Source organism: Capricornis sumatraensis, chromosome 8 (assembly GCF_032405125.1).
Source record: "Capricornis sumatraensis isolate serow.1 chromosome 8, serow.2, whole genome shotgun sequence".
NCBI lineage: Eukaryota > Metazoa > Chordata > Mammalia > Artiodactyla > Bovidae > Capricornis > Capricornis sumatraensis.
In genome coordinates this window covers 87,589,163-87,615,491 of record NC_091076.1, presented here as the reverse complement: position 1 = coordinate 87,615,491, position 26,329 = coordinate 87,589,163, and the positions used below count along the sequence as shown (strand labels likewise).

General features: G+C 43.2%; 1 protein-coding gene across 1 annotated transcript in view; it reads left to right on the top strand.

Moving 5' to 3' along the window:
- Positions 1-918: 918 nt before the first annotated feature.
- B4GALNT2 (beta-1,4-N-acetyl-galactosaminyltransferase 2 (SID blood group)) overlaps positions 919-26,329 on the top strand; it is a 51,757-nt gene continuing 26,346 nt past the window's right edge. Inside the window, exons 1-4 of the mRNA XM_068977465.1 lie at positions 919-988; positions 1,569-1,620; positions 11,351-11,551; positions 12,904-13,041. Coding sequence (XP_068833566.1) covers positions 919-988; positions 1,569-1,620; positions 11,351-11,551; positions 12,904-13,041 — 461 coding nt within the window. The remainder of the gene's footprint in view (positions 989-1,568; positions 1,621-11,350; positions 11,552-12,903; positions 13,042-26,329) is intronic.

The window sequence follows — 26,329 nt, the reverse complement described above, 5'->3', positions numbered from 1 at the left end:
CTTCCTCTTTATTGACTACCCTAAATCCTTTGACTGTGTGAATCACAACAAACTGTGAAAAGTTCTTAAAGAGATGGGAATACCAGGCCACATTACCTGCCTCCTGAGAAACCTGTATGCTGGTCAAGAAGTAACAGTTAGAACCGTCCATGGAACAGCAGACTGATTCAAAATTAGGAAAGCTATCAGTAACTTTGGGGATCTTAGGGCATGAGCCACTCATCTCCTTCTACGAATCTGTAATAAACCTTTCTCTATTCCAAACTCTAATGTTGGATATTGATGGGCCTCAAGACTGTATATTGTCAAGGAGAAGTCTGCAACAACTAACCACGCCCATCCCTCACCTTTTGCTTTTAAAGGGACTTGCTGAAAGCTTTGCTTATTTAACTTATATGTAGAGTACATCATGCAAAATGCTGGGCTGGGTGAAGCACAAGCTGGAATCAAGATTGCTGGGGGAAATATCAAAACATCAGATATGCAGATGATACCACTCTAACGGCAGAAAGTGAAGAGGAACTAAAGAGCCCCTTATGAGGGTGAAAGAGAAAAGTGAAAAAGTTGGCTTAAAATTCAGCATTCAGAAAACTAATATGGCATCTGGTCCCATCACTTCATGCAAATAGATGAGGGGAAAAGTGGAAGCAGTGACAGATTTTATTTTCTTGGGCTCCAGAATCACTTCGGACTGTGACTGCAGTCATGAATCTAAAAGACACTTACTCATTGGAAGAAAAGCTGTTTCCAACCTAGATAGCGTTTTAAAAAGAGACATCACTTTACCGACCAAGGTCCATATAGTCAAAGCTATTGTTACTGAAATTGCAAGTCCATATGCCTGATGCCCAGTGAGGCCCATCAATATCCAACATTAGAGTTTGGAATAGAGAAAGGTTTATTACAGATTCGTAGGAGATGAGTGGCTCATGCCCTAAGATCCCCAAAGTTACTGAAAGCTTTCAGCAAGTCCCTTTAAAAGCAAAAGGTGAGGGATGGGCGTGGTTAGTTGTTGCAGACTTCTCCTTGTCAGATCCTTTGTTCTTGAGGTCCGGTCACGGTCAGGTAACTATGTTCCTGTAAATCTCTACCAGATAAATGTTATTGTCTGTCCTGACAAGAAAGGACAAAGTCCCAAGGCACAACTTTCACCCCAAAGCCCCAGTCCCTGCTAAGAGGAGGCAGATCTCAGTTGGCAGCTCTTTCAGGGCCAGGTTCCCACATCCTGCCCAGCTGTCACCCCTGAGGGAGCCAGGCATCCAACCCAACTGGCCCTCAGTTTGCTCAGGCCACCCAAATGGGGAGACCAGGTCTCTCAGACTGCAACTCACACAGATGGCCACTGCTATTAGGTTGCAGAGACAGAGATGGGGGAGAGGTTCACTGCTGCCTCAAGGGCTGAGCCAAGGCTAGTGGAAGGGGCCTTAGTGAGAGCTCTGGAGCCCTATAGGACACAGTCCCCAGTCTGTTACCTGGACTGTCCAACTCACCTTCTGGCCCAAGTCTGGGTAAGCTGGAGGGCCTCCAGGAGAAGGCCTGAATCTGCCTCTTATGTCACTCTCCACCAGACGACCACCACACCATTGCTGTTGACCCAGTCACCTCCACAGTGATTGACAGGTACCAGTGGGCGGGGCACTCTGCAGCCCTGACCAATAGCTGAGCAAGATAACTAATGGTCACTCACTGATGGTTGGTTGCTGTGGGCAGGGTCCCCCGAGGCACAGAGCAATGGCTGAGCAAGACCTGATGCCTAGTAATGAGGGGGGGGGGGGGCAGAGTAATAAGGCACAGCAATGGCTACCTGCTAAGGGCTGTGCTCTTCCTGCTCTGTTACAGGAACATCAAGAGCTTCTAAAATCAGGGAGAGAACCCTGACATCCCTGTAGAAGAAAAGGCTAGAGCAGGGCTTCTTCAGTTGTGGGCCAGAGACTCTTGAGGGCCCCAATGACCTCCTCAGGGAGTCTGTAAGGTCAGAACTGTTTCATGATAGTATTAAGATGCTAGTTGCCTTTTTCACTATGCTGACTTGGACACTGATGATGCAGGGCAATGATGGAAAACTGCTGCTGGTACCTTCGCTTGAACTGGTGGGAGTTGCATTCTTCCCACCACACCCAGGGGAAACTTCAGAATATCCTTGATGAAATGGTTAAATCAATTGATTTTTTTTAAAAATACCAATTTGGACTTACCTGGCAGTCCAGTGGTTAAGGTTTTGTAGTTCCATTGCAGGGGGTGAGGGTTCAATCCCTGGTGGGGGAATGAAGATCCTGCATGTGGCATGAAGAAAAAAAAACAAGCAATTTAAGATATATTTTTTGATGAACAGTAAAACATTCCTACTACAGACTGAAGTGCAGTTGTTGCCTCAAGAAAAAGTGCTTGTGCAATTTGATCAGGGAGCTGAACTAACTGCCTATTTTTTTATAACCACTTTTTAAAATTTTATTTTTTAACTGAAGGATAATTGCTTTACAGAATTTTGTTGTTTTCTGCCACATATCAATATGAATCAGCCACAGGTATACGTATGTCCCCTCTCTGTTGAGCCTCACTCCCCACCCCGCCCTCTAAGTTGTTACAGAGCCCCTGTTTGAGTTCTGAGTCACATAGCAAATTCCCATTGCTTATCCATTTTGCATATGGTAATGTAAGTTTCCATGTTACACTCTCTATATATCTCACCCACTCCCTCCTCCCCATCCCCGCCATGTCCATAAGTCTGTTCTCTCTGTCTGTTCCTCGATTGCTGCCCTTCTAATAAATTCATCAGTACTATTTTTCTAGATTCCACATATATGTGTTAGTATACAATATTCATCTTTCTCTTTCTGATGTACTTCACTTTGTATAAATAGGCTCTAGGTTCATCCACCTCATTAGAACTGACTAATGCATTCCTTTTTATGGCTGAGGAATATTCCATTGCATATATGTACCACAGCTTCTTTATCTATTCATTTGTTGATGGACATCTAGGTTGTTTCCATGTTCTAGCTATTATAAATAACGTTGCAATGAACACTGGGGTACATTGTCTTTTTCAATTTTGGTGTCCTCAGGGTATATGCCTAGTGGTGGGATTGCTGGGTCAAATGGTGGTTTTAGTCCTAGATTTTTAAAGTAATCTCCATACCGTCTTCCATAGTGGCTGTATCAGTTTATATTCCCACCAACAGTGCAAGAGAATTCCCTTTTCTCCACACCCTCTCCCTCATTTATTGTTTGTAGACTTTTTGATTATGACAGTTCTGACTGGTGTGAGGTGCTATCTCATTGTAGTTTTGATTTGCATTTTTCTAATAATGAGCAGCGTTGAACATCTTTTCATGTGTTTGTTAGCCATCTGTATGTCTTTGGAGAAATGTCTGCTTGATCTTTTTCCCACTTTTTGATTGGGTTGTTTGTTTTTCTGGTATTGACTTGTATGGGCTGCTTGTATATTTTGGAAATTAATCCATTGTCAGTTGTTTTATTTGCTGTTATTTTCTCCTGTTCTGAGAGTTGTCTTCACCTTGTTTATAGTTTCCTTTGCTGTTCAAAAGCTTTTAAGTTTAATTAGGTCCCACTTGTTTATTTTTGTTTTTACTTCCATTACTCTAGGAGGTGGATCATAGAGGATCTTGCTTTGATTTATGCCATCAAGTTGAACTAGCTGCTTTTTAATTGAAATATTTTTTGTTTAAAGAATGAATGAAAATGAAGAATAAGCTGGTTATTCAGACTTCTGTTTTTGGTAGATATCTTTTTAAAAAAATGAACCAAGTGATCTTGTCTATTTGAAGAAAACAACTGGTAGTATTTGTTACCAATCATAAAATTCAAGCTTTCCAAAAAATTAGAACTTTGTAAAACTTATTTCTACTGCAATGAGTTTGAAAGTCGTATTATTTAGAGACCTTTCTGATGAGACTGGTGTCGATATTAATGAATGAATTCTCTGTATTGCATTAAAAATGCATTTGGGGGCTCAGCATAGCTCAATGAACCGATATTTTCCATATGAATGATGCATGGTGTTATAAAATCAAGTGTAGGTAAAAGACCCATTCAAAGTCCAAATCATACCAGTGAAAAAAGTTCATTGATATGGTTTCAGATTCCACGTTGCTGATAACCTTTAAACTGCTACTATTTGGTTTTTTGCATGGTATCAAAGATGAATATACACAATTATCTTTGTTCCACTTGTATATCTGTGTGGGGCTGTATTTTCCTCACATGTTTCAACCAAACAGCGTAACAGATTGAACGCAGAAACGATATAAGAATTCATTTTATCTATTAAGCTAAATATTACAGAGATAGGCAAAAATGTAAAATGAAGCCATTTTTCTCACTACTTTTTGTTTGGAAAAATGTAATTATTTTTCATAAAAATATGTTATTTGTGTTAGCTTTTAATGGGCTTATTATGTTATTTCTAAATTAATACATACTTTTAAAAACTTCTCAAATTTAATTTCCAAAATGGTAAACATTGACAGATATAACCCACAAAAACAAAAGCTCTTTGGGAGTCCTCAGTAATTTTTAAGATTATGAAGAGGTCCAGGGACTTCCCTGACTGTCCAGTGGTTAAGATTTCGCCTTTCAGTGCAGGGCGTGTGATTCCTGGTGGAGGCTTTAAGATCCCACATGCTTCATGGCTTTAAAAACCCAAAACATAAAGCAGAAGAAATATTGTAACAAATTAAATAAAAACTTTAAAAATGGTCTACATCAGAAACAATTTTTTTTAAAGAATACAGAGATCCTGAGCCCCAGAATACTCAGAACCAGTGATCTGGGCAGTCATCAAATGCCTACTAATATTCTGCAAAAGAAATGCTGTGCCTAAGCCTCTCTGATGGAGGGGCGCACACCATCACCTATGAAGGGATTTTCTCAGAAATCAAACCTGGATCTGATCAAGCCTCTTGATCTAACTACAGATTTATAGATATTTCAGGGAACAAAGGAACATGGCTCGGGGGGGTGGTGGGGTGGGGTGGGGCGGGGGCTGAAATCAGCCCAGTCCAGATGTGGAAAATCCAAATTATGTAGGATAAACAACGTGGTTCCTTAAACAAGTATGTTGCTAGGAAGAGATACAGAGGAATGTATGTATTGAAAGGTACTGATGAAACATATCAACCATTGTGTGGCTCTTATTTAGATTCTGCTTTGATTCTATTTTTAATTGGAGTATAATTGATTTACAATGTTGTGTCAGTTTCTGTGTACAGCCACGTGAATCAGCTCTATGTGTATATATATCCCCTCCTTCTTCAGCCTGCCTCCCACCCCACCACACCCCTCCACCCCTCTAGGTTGTCACAGAGCACCAGGCTGAACTCTCTGTGCTATACAGCAGCTTCCCACTAGCTATTTATTTTATGCATGGTTCTCTATATATGCCAAATGCTACTCTCTCAGTTTGTCCCATCCTCTTCTTCCACTCTGTGTCCACAAGTCTGTTTTCTATGTCTGAGTCTCTTCCTCTCCTGCAAATAAGTTCATCAGTATCATTTTTCTAGGTTCCATATATATGCCTTAATATACGGTATTTGTTTTTCTCCTTCCGACTTATTTCAGTCTGTACAAAAATAAAAAATAAAAAAAGACAGAAGGGAACTCTGTGCACATTTGATGGTAATAAAGACTGATTGTTAGATTTTTAGCTAATAATGGTATTGGGTGTCTCTGTGTGTGTAAGAACCTTTATCTGAATCCCCCAAGCTTTAAGCAAAGAAGCAGAACTTCAATGAGGATTGCACAATAAGAAATTTATTATAGGAATTAACACAATTTGGGGATGAATTCAAAAAAAAAAAAATTAGAGAAAAGTCACCAGTCAGGTGACTCATCACAGGTGAATGAGCTGGAACTGGGAAGAATTCAGAAACATCTGTTTTCTGGAGTACAGCCACAAAGAGAGTTGCTGGGGAAGTCTATGAAAGGTTGTTTGTTCCTCATGGTTACCACGACTGTGAGTTCTCAGAGAAAGTTCTTATAGTGAACCTGAGGTAGTTGGTCAGCAGGGCCAGTTGTTGGGAAGGAGGGCTGGACACAGAATTTAGGGAAAGAGGACCAGGTGGCTAGAACTTGCCAGCGTCTGCACTGCCTCTGAATCTCATGCAAATTTCTCTGTGGCCATCCCTAACCTGGCATTACACAGGGAAGGGAATTCCAGCTTGGTTCCTCTGAGTACAAAACTGCCACATTACCCTTCAAAGATAGAATATTTACTGATGAAATGATAAGATGTCAAGATTTTCTTCAAAATGATTTGAGAAGTGAGGGAATAGGTGAAGAAACAGATAAATCCATTTTGTCCAGGAGTAGAAGGTAGGTAATGGGTATAATAAAATTCATTTTATTGTTCTTTTTATTTTTTGTATGTACTTTGGATTTTTCTCTATAATTAAAAAGTTTTTTTTAAGTACCCTGATCACCCCTTGCATTTTTCCCTTGGAGTATCATTAACTTTATGGGTTTTATTTTATTTAATATGTTATAGTTAATTATAGTCATTGTTCTTGTTGATGTATCAACTATCTCAAATATGACTGGTAGAAGACCCTTTGAACTGGCTCCTCTTTCATGGATATAACTGTGGTCTTCTTAGATAGCCCCCTTCCCTTCTGGCATCACAGGATATTCCAGACTTGCTTTGAATTTTCCTCACCCAAAGCCAGAATCAGCCATTTCTGCAAGGGGCTCTGATTTTCTTTAGAGGGGAATGCTGTATGTAAACCAAGAACCAGATGTGGCTCATAATTATTAGTGTGGTATCATTTCTTCCAGGTTCTTCCCTTTAAAAAAAAATTTGTTGGAGCATGGTTGATTTACTGTGTGTCAGTTTCTGCTGTGCAGCAACATGATTCAGTTATACATATTTATATATATATACTTTTCCCTATTTTTTCCATTATGGTTTGTCACAAGATATGGAATATAGTTCCCAGTGCTATAGGGTAGGACCTTGTTGTTTATCCATTCTAATGGTGTATGTCTGCTAATCCCAAACTCCCAGTTCTTCCCTCTCTCACCCTCCCTCCCTTGGCAACCACGTTTATTCTCTGTGCCTTTTTCTGTTTTGTAGATATGTTCATTTGTTGTATTTTAGATTATACATATAAGTGATGTAATACAGTATTTGTCTTTCTCTTTTTGACTTTGCTTAGTATAATCATTTCTGCTGCTGCTGCTGCTAAGTCGCTTCAGTCGTGTCTGACTCTGTGCGACCCCATAGACAGCAGCCCACCAGGCTCCCCTGTCCCTGGGATTCTCCAGGCAGGAACACTGGAATGGGTTGCCATTTCCTTCTCCAATGCATGAAAGTGAAAAGTGAAAGTGAAGTCGCTCAGTCGTATCTGACTCTTAGCAACCCCATGGACTGTAGCCCACCAGGCTCCTCCATCCATGGGATTTTCCAGGCAAGAGTACTGAAGTGGGTTGCCATTGCCTTATCCAATGATAATTTCTAGGTCCATCCAATTTGCTGCAAAAGGCATTATTTTCTTTTCATGGCTGAGTAATATTTCACTGTATAAAGGTGTACCAGACCTTTATCCATTCATGGACAGTTAGGTTGCTTCCATGTCTTGGGTATTGTAAATAATGCTACTGTGAACATGGTGCATATATATTTTTGAATTATAGTTTTGTGTGGATAAATGCCCAGAAGTGGGACTGCTGGATCGTATGGTAGCTATATTTCTAGTTTTTTTTTCTTTTTTTTCTTTTGACTGTGCTGGGCCTTTGTTGCAGCGTGTGGGCTTTCTCTAGTTGTGTCGTGCAGGCTCAGTAGTTGTGGTGCATGGGCTTAGTTGCCCAGCACTATGTGGGATCTTAATTCCCCGACCAGGGATCAAACTGAGTCTCCTGCACTGGCTGATTCATGTTGATGTTTGGCAGAAACCAACAAAATTCTGATCACTTATCAATTATCCTTCAATTAAAAAGTAAATAAAATTTTAAAAAAGAATGGATAATTTTATTAAATGACTTAAAAATCATCTGTCAATATAATCATATTGGGTGTTCTCCTGACCTGAATTTCCACGTGGTGAAATGTATTAATAAATTGTATAATTATCGGAAGGCAGAGATATCCTCCTAACTGAGAAGGAACTTTGAGACCCAAAAACAAAACAGGCAACTGCATGAAGAACAATTCTGAAGTTTATTGTGGGTGACTTGCACATGGGCAGGAGCTGGGAGACGATCCAGAGGCATTCAAAGCTGCAGAAAAGGGCACAGAAGATTTAAAGGACCAAAGCTGAAAATAAAATCTGACGACTAGGGAGAATCACGTCCATATCAATGGGAAATGGGTGTTTTTCACTCCCTTTGTGTATGTTAGGGGGAGGTTCTCATGACCATTAACCATTCACATCACCAAAAGGCATTCTTCCAGTTTTCATGTCAGATGAAGGCCAGGGGAAAACTTAATAGGAAACTCCCCTGGCTTAGGCACATTTCTTGTGAGTAGGCTAAAGCTCCGTCTTGCAGAAAGGGGAGCAGGTAACAGGTTAAGGAGAAAAAATTATATGGAATACAAGGAAAGTCATTTACCCAGAGAATTTTTTTCTCCTCATTTTGTTTTGTTTTCATTCAATGACACACAGTTTCATTTCCTGCTGCTGCTAAGTCGCTTCAGTCGTGTTCGACTCTGTGCGACCCCATAGATGGCAGCCCACCAGGTTCCCCTGTCCCTGGGATTCTCCACGCAAGAACACTGGAGTGGGTTGCCATTTCCTTCTCCAGTGCATGCAAGTGAAAAGTGAAAGTGAAGTCGCTCAGTCGTGTCCGACTCCTAGCCACCCCACGGACTGCAGCCTACCAGGCTCCTCCGTCCATGGGATTTTCCAGGCAGTGAGTTGCCATTGCCTTCTCCAGCTAGCAGAAGGAAAAGAACCAAACCCTCAAAAAGACCAAGACCACATCCCTCTGTTGTTCCTGATTTGTTTCTGTTAGGTTGAAAATTGTGTAATGAGCTTGATGACATTGTTATTCTTAAAAAAAAAAAAAGAAAAGAGGTAGGATTGTGGGCCTAGGATAAAGTCAGAGTGGTTCAGCCACACCATAGGACTGAGTCATCCTTGCTCTCCTAGAAGAACTTCATTTGTTAGTGATGAATCTTTCACTTAGCATACCGTTACACTCTATTTGCTAATATTTGTTCAGCATACTTACAGCATTATTCTTCAGTACTTATACTTGGCATCACTGTAAAACTGGTTTCTATAAATAGGCGTGGAATCGTTTACTTATGACATAGGGATTTCGGATTTTGTGAGGCCTTTGACAACTTCCTTGTTTTTTTTCACTCCAATGGATCTGTGTATATCATCTCTTTCATCTAGGTATTCAAGATCTAGGCTTCTCCTTGTGTCTCTTACATTATTCTATCTTCTCTTCCTTCTCTCCTTTCCTCTATTCTCAGTTCAAGGGGCCAGATTTAGCTGATCTCTGCTTACCAATTCCAGGGAAAGAAATTCTGGCTGATTGGCCTACCCCAGAGGTGTTCGCCTTTGGTCCAATCAGCCAATGATCAGGGGAGAATCATGTGATACAACCAGCTCATAGGTGTGACCTCTGTGGGTCAGGGAGGAGAGGAGTCTTAGAGCAGGGAGGTTATTAAGTAGGCAGATATCTCAAAAGTTGTCTCCTCCGTGCTTGGGTTTAATAATTATTCCATTTTAGATGTTTTCTAATTTGCCACTTTCCATTTGCATTGTATTAGGTTCTTATTTCTACTTTTCTTAGATTCATTTTGCTATCCATTTTCAAACTTATTTGATTGTTTAATCTATTAATTTTATGTCTTGTGATCTGAAATTCGTAAATTTCCACTCAGCATAATTTTAGTGTTTCCCATAGTTTTGTATGTAGTATCTTCATTATCTTTATAATTTTGTTCTGATGTTGTCCTTGACTCAAACCGTTGCTTTGGAAAACTTAAAATCGTTTTTTCCAAGTTGTGGAAGAGGGGGCTTACTATTCTTATAGGTTATATTTAAATTATTTATGTATTTATATTTGGCTGTGCTGAGTCTTCTTCGATTCGCTTTTCTCTAGCTGCAGTGAGTAGGGGCCACCGTTCCTTGCAGAGCGAGGGCTTCTCTTTGTGGCGGCTTCTCTTGTTGCAGAGCAAAGGCTCTAGGGCACGCGGGCTTCACTAGTTGTGGCTCTTGGATTCTAGAGCGCAGACTAACTAGTTGTGGTGCCCGGGCTTAATTGCTCCACAGCATGTGGAATCTTCCCTGACCAGGGATCGAACTTGTGTCTCCTACATTAGCAGGCAGATTCTTTACCGCTGAGCCACCAGGGAAGCCCCTATCAGTTACATTTTGATTGCACTTGTCAGTGTGTGGAGTGTATAATCTGAATGACTTCTACTTTATTATGGTTTTCGTTGTGTTCAAATAAGTGGCCAACTTTTGTAAATGTCCTAAAAGCTCTTTAACAGAATATGAGATCTAAAATTTGGCTGCAGACTCCCCTGGTGGTACAGTGGATAGGAATCTGCCTGCCTTTGCAGGGAATGTGGTTTCAACCCCTGGTCCAGGAAGATTCCACATGCCACGGAGCGGCTAAGCCCGTGCACCACAACTGTTGAGACTGTGCTGTGGAGTCCAGGACCCGCAACTACTGAGCCGAAGCTCTAGAGCCCACGCCCTGAAACAAGAGAAGCCCCCGCAATGAGAAACTCACACACTGCGATGAAGAGTAGCCCTCACTCGCCGCAACTAGAGAAAGCCTTCCTGCAGCAATGAAGGCCTAGTGCAACCCAAAATAAATAAAATACATCGATTTAAAAAAAATTAGTTGCTTTCTTGCTTTATATATTTCTGAGACTTGATTTGTTAGGGAATGAGATGTTAGAATCCATGACCACCTTTGGATTTGTAATCTTTCTCCTCCCATATTCTGCCATTCTTTGCTTAAATAATGCTGTTTTCTAGTGGATACCGTTCACGACCACTACACGATCTACATCTGTTTTGTAGATCACTCATGTGATCACAGTAAGTGATTCTTTTAGCCCCATTTAATTTTTTTTTTTTTTTTGGCCTCAAATTCAACTATGTTGACATTAATACTGCAAGCCTTACTCTTCCACTCTCCCTCCTTGGGCTTTAGCACATTCTTTTATTTGTGATTTTTCTGAGTGTCTGTTGCAACTTAATTCTTTTCTCTTTTGTTTATCAGAAATCAGTCTTGGTAAGTAGTAGAAGATATAGGTTTAATTGACCTTTTCCCTGCAGTTACTGTTCCCATCTATATTATACAGTCAGGTCCTATGTAATCAAGGAAAAAAGATTTACACAGCATTTGCTCTTTTGTGTCCTAACAGCTCTAGATATCTGTGGATCCTCAAGATGTCCGTCTTATTCTTGGCCCTGGGCATTGTATTATTTATGTTCAGAAGTGTGTCCCTGTATTCAGAGTTCAGCATCTACAAAGCACCACTCCTTCAGCCTAGTGTGGCTGCCGGAATGCTGAAGCTTCTCCCTGAGAAACACGTCAAGAGCCTCTTTACCCACGATGGAATCTGGTGAGACAGCCAGTTAGTCCCCCTTGGTCTGACCTCTCCCCCTCCCTCCTCCTGTGGCTGAGTGTCCTATTGTGCCCACCTTACAGCCAGTTCCGTACCTTCCTGCACCTGTGCTGATTGTGAGTGTGATTCCCAACTACAGGACCAGAAAAGCTCTCGGTCTGCAGGGCAGAGACTCTGTTCCCTACAACACCCAGCAAAGTCCCTGGTGATTTTGGAGGGCCCGTTTAACCCAAACTACAGGAAAGATGTTGCCTTTCTGTCCCTTTGGCCTCCTCTTCAGAGGGGTGGGACTGAGATGCCATTGTGACTCTCAAGTTTAAAGAAGTTTGGAGAGGGCTTCCCTGGTGGCTCAGCGGTAAAGAATCTGCTTGCCAATGCAGGAGACAAGGGTTTGATCCCTCGTTCTACGAAGATCCCACATGCCGCTGAGCAACTAAGCCTGGGCCACAATTACTGAGCCAGTGCTCTAGAGCCTGTGAGCCACAACTAGTGAGCGCATGCGCCTAGAGCGTGTGCCCTGCAACGAGAAGCCACCGCAATGAGAAGCCCCTGCTCCACAACTACAGTTACCTCCCGCTCGCCGCAACTAGAGAAAGCCTGCACAGCGATGAAGACCCAGCAACAACCAAAAATAAATAAATGAAAATTATTAAAAAAAAACACACACACATAAAGAAGTTTAGGTAATTCCCTGGCAGCCCAGTGGTTAGGACTTGGAGCTTTCACTGCTGAGCCTGGGTTCAATCCCTGATCAGAGAACTAAGATCACACAAACCACATGGCTTGTGGGATCTTAAGTAGAAGTTTGGTGCAGGAGATGATTTAAGAGAGGGGTGGTTTTTTTTTTTTTTTTGATTACAAAATTTATTTTTTATTATTTAAAACAATTTATTGGAGTATAATGATCTTCAATGATGGGTTAGTTTCAGGTGTACAGCAAAGCGATTCAGTTATGCATGTACATATATTCATTCTTTTTCAGATTCTTTGCCCATGTGGGTTATTACATATTATTGTATAGATTTCCCTATGCCATACAGTAGGTCTTCGTTGGTTATCTGTCTTATATACAGTAGTGTGTGTATGTTAATCCCAAGTTCCTATCCCTCCTCCTGCCACATGTCTGCTTTGATCACTATAAGTTGGTTTTGAGAGGGGGCCTTCTTATCCCTTCCCCTCGCTGTGTCTTTGGGAATGGCTGCTGCTGGGATTCTAGAGTCTCAACCCAACCTGGATGGTGGCTGTGAGAAAGGAGAGTCTGGGGGCAACAGCACAGTGGGTCAGACTTCAAGTGCCTGCCTCACCCGCCAGCCCACCCAGTCTGTGATCTAGTCCTCATTTTGTTTTAGGCTCTTCCCGAAAAACCAGTGCAAATGTGAAGCCTGGAAACTTCAGCAAAGCTATTACTTTGAAAATGCTTATGGCCAGACTGAACTCCCTGCGGTGAAAATGAGGAGACAAGCTGAATTTGAACACTTTCAGAGAAGGTAATGCAGATCACGGGGGCTCTTGGGCCCTGAGGTGGTGTGGAAGCTCTCCCTGCTCTCTCCTGGGGGTGTAGGGCCAGGGAGAGAAGAAAGGCACTCCCACTCTTGCAGGGTCCCTGGAAGGAACTCCTAAGAATAAGCCAAGTAAAGAGAACTGGGGAAATAGTCCTTCAGTGAATATTTATAAAACTTGGAAATTCCCTGGCAGTCTAGTGGGGACTTTCATTGCTGGGGCCTGGGTTTGATCCCTGGCTGGGGAGCGAAGAGGCTACAAGCTACATTGTGAGGCCAATAACAAGCGCACAAACCAAAAAAACCCCGACACTTGACATGTCTCAAGCATTTCATAATAAAGAAAGAGCAAAGGAAGGAAAAGCCTGAAACATCAGTGCGATGTTGGTGGCACAGCCCCCGTGCACCCAGGCCATCAGAGCCTTTAGTCTTGCCACGTTGCACTATCTGATTCATTTATATGTTGAGAATGTACTGTTCCTCTGCTGTGTGCAAAGCCCAGACTTAAACTTTTGGGATGTGTTGACCAGGATTGTTGGTTGAAAACAGGAGAAATGGATTCTGGCTGGGTTATGTTAAGAGGGAATCTGTAGGAAAGATGTTGGTACTTTCCCATATCCATAGGTGGTAGGATGACCAGGTTGGGAAATCAAGACCCAGGGGAGCACAGAATGGCTGGGCAGGTTTTCTCATTTTTCCTCTAGGAATCATTTGTGAGTTACAGTGGCAAGCGTACTGTAATAAATAATACCATTTAAGGACTTGAACTCTGGAACAGGCTGGATGGCAAGTTGCTTAATGTCACAGACTTCCGTATCTTCATATGAAAAACTGTAACAGTTTATTGCAGTAATAACAGAGTTTATTACAGTAATAACAGTTTATTACTGTAATAGATTATCCATCAGAAAAACTGTTCACATGCAACTAGCAACTCATACAGGGCCTGACGTATAGAAGCTCTACAAAAATATTACCTGTTTTGCTTGGTTTATTATTAACATTATTATTCTTACAGTTCTTCATGGGCAGTACAGGATACAGTAAGAGGGACTTCCTTGATGCTCCAGTGATTAAAACTCCACGCTTCCACTTTAGGGGGCACATGTGTGACCCCTGGTTTGGGAACTAAGACCACATCCTACATGTCATGCAGTATAGCCAAAAAGAAACAAAACACATAAATAACCTAAATAGTAGATTGTTATCAGTGCTATGGGAGATAAATTAAAATATCATGGTCGATGGCATAAAGTTTAATGGGACAATGAAAGAAGGTTACTTTGAACTCTGATTTGTGTTATCTTTTATTGTCTATCACGATCCCCCATAAAAGAGCGTTCCAGAAGGAAGAATTAACAATGTCCAAAGCCAGAGTGAGTTACATGACAGGAAAACAGTCCTTTCCTGATGGCTGCATGACACGAAAGCAGGCCAGGACCGTTATGGCCTAGCATGTCAAGGGGAGGCTTGAGGTTTGAGCCCAGAGAGGCCATTGGTGGCAGCCATGGTAAGCCAGCAGGTGGAGTGTGCATTTTGCTTTCTGGGTAATGCAAAGAATTGAACAGTTTTTCTTTATTTGCTTATAATTTATTTGGGTTGCACTGGGTCTTCCTTGCTGCGTGTAGGCACTCTCTATTTCCGGTGAGCAGGTGCTATTCGTTGCTCTGACTTCTCCTTGTGGTGCCTTCTCGTTGTGGGTCGCGGGCTCCAGAGCGCATGGGCTCCAGTAGCTGCAGCTCGCAGGCTCAACAGTTGTACACAGGGTTAGTTGCACTGCTGCCTGTGGAATCTTCCAGGACCAGACATCCAACCCGTGTCCCCTGCATTGGCAGGTGGATTCCTAACCACTGTACCACCAGGGAAATCCTTGAACAGTTTTTAAAACTGGCAACTTATTCTATGAGACAGCTGCATGCTAAGTTGCTGCAGTTGTGTCTGACTCTTTGTGACCCCATGGACTGTAGCCTGCCAGGCCCCACTGTCCATGGGATTCTTGAGGCAAGAATACTGGAGTGGGTTGCCATGGCATCCTCCAGGGGATCTTCCAGACTCAGGGATTGAACCTGTGTCTCTTACATCTCCTGTGTTGGTAGGTTCTTGACCACCACCAGCCCATTCTATGAGATACTTTCATATGTAAAATACCACTGTGGCTTTTCTGTGGAGGATAAGCTGGAGGGAAGGTAAAGGGAAGGCAGGGACATCAGTTGAGGTGCTGGGAAGAAGCTAAACATTTTCTACTGCTGCGACAATTATATGTGCCGCTTTAATGACCAGTCCCCAGGCTTTACTGCTCAGTTGACTGAGCCTAAGTCTTGAATTAAGGAAGGGAAAAGGGGACTCTCGCCCTTGCAGGTTTGATTTCTAGAATGAGCTGCTACCCCAGACTCCATACAAACGGAAGACTCCCCAGAAGACGGAAGAGCAGCAGAAGGGAGTGTTGGAGGTCAGGAAGCCAGTGCAGTGTGCAGGTGATCCTGGCTGGGGTTTGAGCCCTGGGCCCCCACGGCTATGCGAGGAGCATGGGGCTCAGTGGTTAACAGTGCTGCCAAGGGAGGCAGACCAGCTGCGTCCTCCATGTCTCAGATCGGCGACCATGGGCAAGCAGTTTAACTTCCTCTGTGGGGGGGCCAGAGGTACGGGGTGGAATGGTGATAGCGCCTCAGGTTGACATTTAGTAAGGTGATCCATGAAAGGCCTGAACAACCTCCGTGAAATTATAGGGTAGTAAGGGAGTGTCACTGTCTGTGAGGTCCCTGTGCTCAGGGACTGTTAGCTCCTGACACAGAGCAAGGCTTTCAGGCATCTGTAGAATTAGTGGATGGTGGGAGGGGAAACACGTAAGACGGCTCCATCTCTGTCTGGGACGGCACAGGACTGCAGAGAGAGAAAGAGAGAGAAGTCACAGAGCCCTCAGGAGAGGGCTCCAGGTGCGCACAGTGCATAGTGGGGGAAGGGAGAGCAGGAAGGGAACTTTGAAGAGATCAGAGCCGGTAAGATGGGGACAGGAAGGGATAAGAGGAGGTACTAGTTGGGAGTGTGGGCTCGTCTGGAGGAATCAGTGCAGAAGGAATCACAGAAGGAACAGATTCCAAACAGGAAAGGCCAAGGACTGGCTGTGTTCTCACCTTCCCCTCCTTTGCCTGTTTGAAATGCCCAGCTCTCTTGGGATTATACCTGGCAATCCAGGTATGAACAAAAATGGTCCGATAATGATAACTGACGTGAACTGGGTCTCAGGTCAGGAATGAAGTAGCTGGGTGGGGAGATTCAGCGCAGGGCAAGGCACTGAGTCATGTACAAAGATCAGTTCAGTTCAGTTCAGGTCAGTCACTCAGTCGTGTCCGACTCTTTGCAACCCCATGAATCGCAGCACGCCAGGCCTCCCTGTCCATTACCAACTCCCGGAGTTCACTCAGACTCGCGTTCATCGAGTCAGTGATGTCATCCAGCCATCTCATCCTCTGTCGTCCCCTTCTCCTCCTGCCCCCAATCCCTCCCAGCATCAAAGTCTTTTCCAATGAGTCAACTCTTCGCATGAGGTGTCCAAAGTACTGGAGTTTCAGCTTCAGCATCAGTCCTTCCAAAGAAATCCCAGGGCTGATCTTCAGAATGGACTGGTTGGATCTCCTTGCAGTCCAAGGGACTCTCACCACAGTTCAAAAGCATCAGTTCTTCAGTGCTCAGCCTTCTTCACAGTCCAACTCTCACATCCATACATGACTACTGGAAAAACCATACCCTTGACTAGACGGACCTTAGTCGGCAAAGTAATGTCTCTGCTTTAACATCTGTCACTGAACTTATAGGATTATAGAGGATTATAGAATGTGTCCTCCCCTGGGGTCAAGTGGCTACTCTCTGAGTTACAGCCTCCCTGCACCACCATTATCTGGGTGCGAAGAACACAGCATTGAGTGCACATGGGCAGTCTGTGGCCTGGGGAGTGTTTTCAGCAAATTGCATGGAACTCAAGAGTTCCATCCCCAGCTCAATGATAATAGCAGTCAAAGGGAGGGATGTGGTAGGGTTTAGGAGGGAGGTCTGAGAATTAAAAAAAGGAACATTCAGGAAGAAGGTGACATTCAAGCTGGCCTGCCCTCTTTTACTGAACCGATAACATTGTGTTCTAGTTATTGGACTTTGGCTCTGGGTTCTCACCCTTCCCAGAAAGGGACTTTACTGATATCTTTGTCCTGGGTTTAGCACAAGGCTGGGCAAGTCAAGAAAGAAATGAATAAGAGGCAAGGGATGATGTGTGACTCTAGACTGAGCTTTGGGTGTGGCTCACTCCTTGAGGGAAGAAAAGCAATTTGGAGGATGAAGCTTCAGGCATTAAATGAGAAAGGGGAAAGAGCTCCCTTCATTTATTTAGTCAAAAAAGCAAGATGCAGACGGTTTGTACAGTGTGTTACATTTGTGTTTAAAGGAGGAGGGAGTGTTTCTGTGATTGTATGTGTGTGGAGACATGTTTATATATGTTGAAGGGAGAAGGGTGAACAGTGATGGTGTGTAACAGTGGGCTTTTGATAGTAGCTTGTAGCGTTTGCTAATTTCTGTGGTTCAACAGTCACACTGTGGCTGATTTCAAGCTATGGACAAGATATCACTGGATTCTGGTTATAAAATTTCTCCACCATTTAGATACGATAGATGAAAATAACCTGCAGAGCAGAGATAATAGGAAGATGTAGTAAAATAATTAGGAAGTGGTGAGTTTGACTGCTTTTCAGCTGTGTTCCCATAATTTAATTTTTGTTAATGACTGCATTTAAAAGCTGGCTTGCAAAATTCCTGAAAATTCAACAGTTGACTGCACTGTGTGGGTACAGGCCGGCTCTCCCACACCACTGTTACACATGAATATCAATGGCTCGGTGTCCCTTTGTGGTAGGCAGGTGATTTTGCCTCACAAGCCCTTTTCACACACAGTTTCCAAGCTTCCTGATGGACAGTGGACTGGGCCAAGTCACTGAGGCACTCGTATTCAGTGGCCGGTATGCTGGCTACCAATTTAGGGGTATCCAAGAGGCCCAACTCTGGGAAGAGTTTTCTGCTATTCAATCCCCTCAGAAAGAAAGATCCTGCCTGAGGCTAACAGTGTCCTTCTCCTCACCCAAGTCCTTCAAGGGCTCGTTTCCCCCTCCAGTCTGAGGGATTCCCACCCCCCCAGCCTCAGTTGTAATTACACTCTGGATAAACTACTGGCAGAGGCACTTGCTGTCTCACTGTTCCTTTCCACACTGCTGACAGTCCAGTGGCTTCTTGCTGGAGTGAGGCAGGTCTGGAGCTTGTGGGATGGATAGGACTCAGCCCTGGGTTTTTAATGTATCAATATGGGCGTAAGCCAAGCTATCAGAACTTGGGTACTGCATTCCAGTAGATATCAGCTGAGTGGGACCAGCTGACTCTCAGGCCAGGAGCCTGGACAAAGACACTCTAAGGGCCTACCCAGATCCTCCTAGCCCTGTTCGTAGCAAAACACATCAGTTAGCAAACACTGCTTTCACATTCTCTGTTTCACACACTCTCTTCCTCTGAGTTTCATTTGTCATCTTCAGGCTAGAAACCTGTCTCTCTCAACGCAGCAAGTACAAACTTGTCTGCCCAAGGTCAGGTTCCCCAAAGACTTTCTGTCCCAGCACACCGACGGAAATAGGGGACTCTACAGCTCTTTGGTAACAGCACGTAGAGATTTTTCTGGGGGTGCTGTGGGGGAGCTGGGTAATAGAAAAGATGTTATTCCATATAATTTTTATATCGTTACACAGATAAGCACACATAATCACATATTTATGTGTGTGTATACATATATAAATATATACTACTGGGGTTTTGTGACTTCCCTGGTGGCTCAGACCAACTCTATCTGTCTACAATGCAGGAGACCCAGGTTCGATCCCTGGGTCGGGAAGATCCCCAGGAGAAGGAAATGGCAATCCACTCCAGTACTCTTGCCTGGAAAATCCCATGGACAGAGGAGCCTGGTAGGCTACAGGTTTTGTATATATATATATATATATATTTATTTATTTTTAGTTGCACTGGATCTTTGTTGCTTTGTGCAGGCTTTCTCTAGTTGCAGTTCAGTTCGTTTCAGTTCAGTTGCTCAGTCCTGTCTGACTCTGCAACCACATGGACTGCAGCATGCCAGGCTTCCCTGTCCATCACCAGCTCCCAGAGCTTACTCAAACTCAGGTCCATTGAATTGGTGATGCCATCCAACTATCTCATCCTCTGTCATCCCCTTCTCCTCCTGCCTTCAACCTTTCCCAGCATTAAGGTCTTTTCCAGTGAGTCAGTTCTTCGCATTAGGTAGCCAAAGTATTGGAGTTTCAGCTTCAGCATCAGTCCTTCCAATGAATATTCAGGACTGATTTCCTTTAGGATGGATTGGTTGGATCTCCTTGCAATTCAAGGGACTCTCAAGAGTCTTCTCCAACACCACAGTTCAAAAGCATCAATTTTTCAGTGCTCAGCTTTCTTTATGGTCCACCTCTTAACGTGCATACATGACTGCTGGAAAAACCATAGCTTTGACTAGATGGACCTTTGTCGGCAAAGTAATGTCTCTGCTTTTTAATATGCTGTCTAGCTAGGAGTCGGACACGACTGAGTGACTTCACTTTCACTTTTCACTTGCCTGCATTGGAGAAGGAAATGGCAACCCACTCCAGTGTTCTTGCCTGGAGAATCCCAGGGACAGGGGAGCCTGGTGGACTGCCATCTATGGCGTCGCACAGAGTTGGACTAGACTGAAGCGACTTAGCAGCAGCAGGTTAGTCATAACTTTTCTTCCAAGAAGCAAGCATCTTTTAATTTAATGGCTGCAGTCACTATCTGCAGTGATTTTGGAGCCCAAGTAAAGAAAGTCTGTCACTGTTTCCATTGTTTCCCCATCTATTTGCCATGAAATGATGGGACCACATGCCATGATCTTCGTTTCTTGAATGTAGAGTTGTAAGCCAACTTTTTCACTCTCCTCTTTTACTTTCATCAAAAGGCTCTTTAGTTCTTCACTTTCTGCCATAAGGGAGGTATCATCTGTGTAGCTGAGGTTATTGATATTTCTCCCAGCAATCTTGATTCCAGCTTGTGCTTCCAGCCCAATGTTTCTCATGATGTACTCTGCATAGAAGTTAAATAAGCAGGGTGACAATATACATCCTTGACGTATTCCTTTTCCAATTTGGAACCAGTCCATTCCATGTCTGGTTCTAGCTATTGCTTCTTGACCTGCATACAGATTTCTCAGGAGGCAGGTAAGGTGGTCTAATATTCCCATCTCTTGAAGAATTTTCCAGTTTGTTGTGATCCACACAGTCAAAGGCTTTGGCATAGTTAATAAAGCAGAAGTAGATGTTTTTCTGGAACTCCCTTGCTTTTTCTATGATCCAGCAGATGTTGGCAATTTAATCTCTGGTTCCTCTGCCTTTTCTAACTCCAGCTTGAACATCTGGTAGTTCTCCGTTCATGTACTGTTGAAGCCTGGCTTGGAGAATTGTGAGCATTACTCTGCTCACGTGTGAGATGAGTGCAACTGTGCTGTAGTTTGAACTGCCTTTGGCATTGCCTTTGGGATTGGAATGAAGACTGACCTTTTCCAGCCCTGTGGCCACTGCTGAGTCTTCCAGGTTTGCTAGCAGCAGTGAGTGGGGGCTACTCCTGGCTGCGGTGGGCAGGCTTCTCACTGCAGTGGCTTCTCTGTTGCAGAGCACAGGCTCTAGGTGCCCAGACTTCATCAGTTGCAGCTCTAGGGCTCAGTTGTATATTTTTAATGTAATTAGTACCATAAGAACAAATCACTCTGAAATTTGCTTTTTCCTTTAATGATTTTTTTTTCCATTTTTAACAGGAAGTTTATTTAAATGATAAGATTTCTGGACTTCCCTGATGGTCCAGTGGTTAAAAAGCTGTCTGCTAATGCAGGGGGCGTGCATTCGATCCCTGGTCTAGGTAGATTCCACATGCCACAGGGCAACTAAGCCCAGGCACCATAATGCAACAAAGACCCAGCACAACCATAAATAAATAAAAACAAACAACAAGATGTTTGACTTGGTGGAAAACTATCCAAGATTCATTTCTTTTCTAGTGATTCATCCTTCTTTAAATACAGATTGCTCTACCTGTAACAGCTATGTATAAAAGAATCATAAAATTATCCTTGGTTTTACGATGATAAATGAAAAACATTAAAATTCTCCAATAGAGGGACTTCCCTGGTGGTCCAGCAGTTAAGAATCCACCTTGCAATGCAGGGGACATGAGTTTAATCCCTGGTCAGGGAACTAAGATCCTACATGCTGCAGAGAAGCTAAGCTCGCTTGCCGCAATTACTGAGCCCGAGCACCACAACTAGCGAGTCCGTGTCCATGTGCCACAACAAAGATCCTGCATGACACCACTGAGACTCGACGCAGCCAAATCAATGAAAATTAAAAAATAAAATTCTCCAATAGGTCAAAGTATGCAACGACTTCTATCTTGTTGTGTTAAACTTCGAAAGCAAAATAACTTGCTGAATATAAAGACAAGAGCTGAGTGAGCCTGCTGCTAATGGAGAAAGGGATATTTTCTCATAACCAGTATTCCCCCATCCCATCTCCATTTGATGTTGATCAAAACATGCTATTGGCTATTTAGTTTTAAAAAATTCAACACGGGGGAATTCCTTGGGTGGTCCAGTAGTTAAGGCTTCATACTTCCACTAAAGTGGCCTAGGTGCCATCTCTGGTAAGGGAACTAAGATCCCACAATCCCCTCATTTCAACAATAAACAAACAAGCAAACAAATAAGTAAGTATGCATGTGCACACACACCAGGAATGGGGAAGGGGAAAATGAAAGAATAAAGAAAACAGTACTGTAGTGATCAGGAGGTGGTAGAACCAAATTGCAGTTTCTCTGATTTCTGCAGTGGCTCCTTGGTCTGGAGGAACAAAGCAGCAGGTTTCCTTTCTAGTGGACAGCCCCTGTCTGCTACTGGGACGCTTCAGTGGTATCTCCAGCCCCTATATCCAGCTGTGTGTGTCTTTCTCATTGATTGGCTGCCCATCAAATCAGAGTCTGATCTGCCTTGTGGACAAACCCTGCCAGTCACATAAACTTCCACTGGTTTGCTGAGTGGTGTGTGCCTCTTCATCTCAAACGGCCCGCCTCCTTCAAACCACATGATTGCCAGTTCTCAGCTTTGGCTCCTTCCTTGGGATTTTTGTGGGTCAGCTCTGAGTCTCCTGTTGCTGCTTCACAAAAGAGGAAGTAAGAAGCACCAGGAGAGTCTGATATATTTTTAATTGTTATCTATACATCTAGTTTGTTCTTTTTAATTGCTATATAGCTATGAGTATGAATGCATTGAATTTTATTAAGCCATTCCCCTATTGAAAGAGACTACGATTTTTATAAATTTTCATGACTACAGTTTCATAATTTATGATATTACATTGTACTTACATTCTTTCCTTCATTTATTAAGATGTGTGTAAGGATGTTCATTTAAGACAGTGCTGAAACAAACCTCCTTTTATGCATGTCCTGCTGTTGACAACTGCAGGTTTCTCCCGCTACCTGTAGCATCTGAATTGCTCAACCACAGGATATGCTTATTTCTGCTTTTAGTAAATATGGCCAGATTGCCCTCAAGAGGACCTATATTAATTGACACTTTCATGAAGAGTTGGTAAATGTAGTGCCTTGTTTATATACATGCTTGCGGGCTAAATCGCTTCAGTCGTGTCTGACTCTTTGCGACCCTATGGACTGTAGCCCGCTAGGCACCTCTGTCCATGGGATTCTCTAGGCAAGAATACTGGAGTGGGTTGCCATGCCCTCCTTCAGGGGATCTTCCCAGCTCAGGGATGGAACCCACGTCTCTTAAGTCTCATGCATTGGCAGGCGGGTTCTTTACCACTAGCGCCACCTGTGAAGCCCTGTTTATATATATGCTGCTGCTGCTACTGCTGCTAAGTCGCTTCAGTCGTGTCTGACTCTGTGCGACTCCATAGACGGCAGCCCACCAGGCTCCCCGTCCCTGGGATTCTCCAGGCAAGAACACTGGAGTGGGTTGCCATTTCCTTCTCCAATGCATGAAAGTGAAGTCGCTCAGTCGTGTCCGACCCTCAGCGACCCCATGGACTGCAGCCTTCCAGGCTCCTCCTTCCATGGGATTTTCCAGGCAAGAGTACTGGAGTAGGGTGCCATTGCCTTCTCCGGTTTATATATATACCTTCTACCTAATCAACACTCGTTATTATCAAATTTTAAAACTTCAAGGAAAAGGTACTGGTTTTTATTTATTCATTTGACTCACCATCTCCATAATGTGCCTGCTCGGTAGTTGCTGCTTTCGAGTTTAGTTACCCCACGGCATGGGTTCTTAGTTCCCTGACTAGGGATTGAACCCATATCCTCTGCAGATTCTTAACCACTGGACCATCGGGGAAGTCCTCTTTTTTAAAAATTATTTATTTATTTAGGGCTGTGCCGGGATTTTGTTGCTTTGTGTGGGGCTTTCTCTAGTTATGGCTAGTGCGGGCTACTCTTTGTTGCAGTGCACGGGTGTTGTTGTGTAGTTGTGACGTACAGGTTCAGACAGGTTCAGCAGTTGCGGCTCACAGGTTCAGTTGCCCCGCAGCATGTGAAATCTTCCCAGACCGGGGATGGACCTTCTGTTCCCTGTGTTGGTCGGCAGATTCTTATCTACTGCGCCACCAGGGGAGCCTGCTTTGTTGTTTTCTTAAAGTTTCATTTCCGTGACTAATATTAAAGCTGAATGTGTTCCATATATTTACTGGCCATTTGTATTTCTTCTTCTGTTAATTACCTATTTCTGTCTCTTTCACCTTTTAAATTCTGGCTTTTGCATGTTCTCGTAAATACTTAAGTAGTCTAATCTTTCTTCCAGATAATCTCAGTGATTTCCATGTTTAAGCGGACCCCTGAAGCCTCCATTTCAACTGTATTACCTTAGTCCCTCAAATAGTCAATATCATTGGGCTGTCCTATATCCTTGACTGAAGGTTGTGTTATGTCCTTGACAACAAAACCATCTGAAAATTGTCACTGTGTTTGCTCTGAACATATTTAGACATCATCAACTCTGAGATAAAGTTTGTGACATATTTTATTTTTTAGTTCAGTGCCCGGAAGTTTGACCCCATTCAGTTGGTCTGCGTTGTCATTTTGATAATAAATCCAGCACATTGATTGTCAATTACTTTGTACCCTGGCTACCAAGAAATTCGATGTGACTTTGGTATTTCCAAAAAAAACTGGCTTGACTCATATGACCTAATCGTTTTTTTCTTTTTCATTGGTTGTGATTTTTTTTTAATTAAAAAAAATTTTATTTATTTTGGCTGTGCTGGGTCTTTGTGGCTGCATGTGGGCTTTCTCTGGTTGTGGAGGGCGGGGCATATGCTCTCTAGTTGCAATGCACAGGCTTCTCATTGTGGTGGTTTCTCTTGTGAAGCGCAGGCTCTAGGCACGTGGCCTCAGTAGTTGTGGCACAGGGGCTTAGTTGCTCCAAGGCATGTGGGAAATTCCCAGATCAGGGATGGAAAATGTGTCCCCCTGCATTGGCAGCTGGTTTTTTTGAGAACCCTGTGGACTGTAGCCAACCAGGCTCCTCTGTTCATGAAGTTCTCCAGGCCTGGAGCAGGTTGCCATTTCCTCCTCCAAGGGATCTTCCCCACCTTGGATGGAAAGGATAAATAAACATTCTTACTCTGGGTGTTGTTGTTGGAATTTATGCCTGGAACTGCTGTACTTGTCTCGTGGCCGTGACAGAAGAAAGTCCTCAGGCAAAGCTGACACCATCAAGGGGTAACTAGCAGGTATTCAACCTAGAAATTGGCTATCTCACCAGAAGACTAACCAAACAGAAAACTAACCAAACTGATCACACGGATCACAGCCTTGTCTGACTCAGTGAAACTATGAGCCACGCCGTGCAGGGTCACCCAAAATGGATGGGTCATGGTGGAGAGTTCTGACAAAATGTGGTCCACTGGAGAAGGGAAAGGTAAGCCATTTTAGCATTTGTGCCTTGAGAACCCCATGAACAGTATGAAAAGGCAAAAAGATACGACACTGAAAGATGAACCCCCCAGGTTGGTAGGTGTCCAATATGCTATAGGAAAAGAGCAGAGAAATAGCTCCAGAAGGAATGAATAGGCTGAGCCAAAGCAGAAACAGTCCCAGTTGTGGATGTAACTACTGGTGAAAGTAAAGTCCAATGCTATAAAGAACAATATTGCATAGGAACCTGGAATATTATGTCCATGAATCAAGGTAAACTGGATGTGGTCAAACAGGAGATAGCAAGAGTGAACATCGACATTTTAGCAATCAGTGATCTAAAATGGACAGGAATGGGCGAATTTAATTCAGATGACCATTATATCTACTACCATGGGGAAGAATCCCTTAGAAGAAATGGAGTAGCCCTCATAGTCAACAAAAGAGAAATGTAGTACTTGGTTGCCATCTCAAAAATGACAGAATAATCTCTGTTTGTTTCCAAGGCAAACCATTCAATATCACAGCAATCCAAGTCTATGCCCCAACCATTAATGCTGAAGAAGCTGAAGTTAAACTGTTCTGTGAAAACCTACAAGACCTTCTAGAGTTAACACCCCCCAAAAATGTCCTTTTCATCATAAGGGACTGGAATTTGAAAGTAGGATACCTGGATAACAGGCAAAGTCAACAGATATCTAGAGTAACAGGCAGGTTTGGCTTTGGAGTACAAAATGAACCAGGACAAAGGCTAACAGAGTTGAAGATGTAGTTCAGATCATGAACTCCTTATTGCAAAATTCAGACTTCAGTAGAAGAAAGTAGGGAAAACCACTAGACCGTTCAGATATGACCTAAATCAAATCCCTTACAATTATGCAGTGGAAGTGACAGATTCAAGGGATTAGATCTGACAGGGTGCCTGAAGAACTATGGATGAAGTTTCACAACACTGAACAGGAGGCAGTAATCAAAACCATCTCCAAGAAAAAAGAAATGCAAAAAGGCAAAGTGGTTGTCTGAGGAGGCCTTACAAATAGCTAAGAAAAGATAAAAAGTGAAAGGCAAAGGAGAAAAGAAAAGATACACCCATTTGAATGCACAGTTCTAAAGAACAGCAAGGAGAGATAAGAAAGCCTTCTTAAGTGAACAATGCAAAGAAATAGAGCAAAACAATAGAACGGGAAAAGACTAGAGATCTCTTCAAGAAAATTAGAGATACCAAGGGAACATTTCATGCAAAGATGGGCTC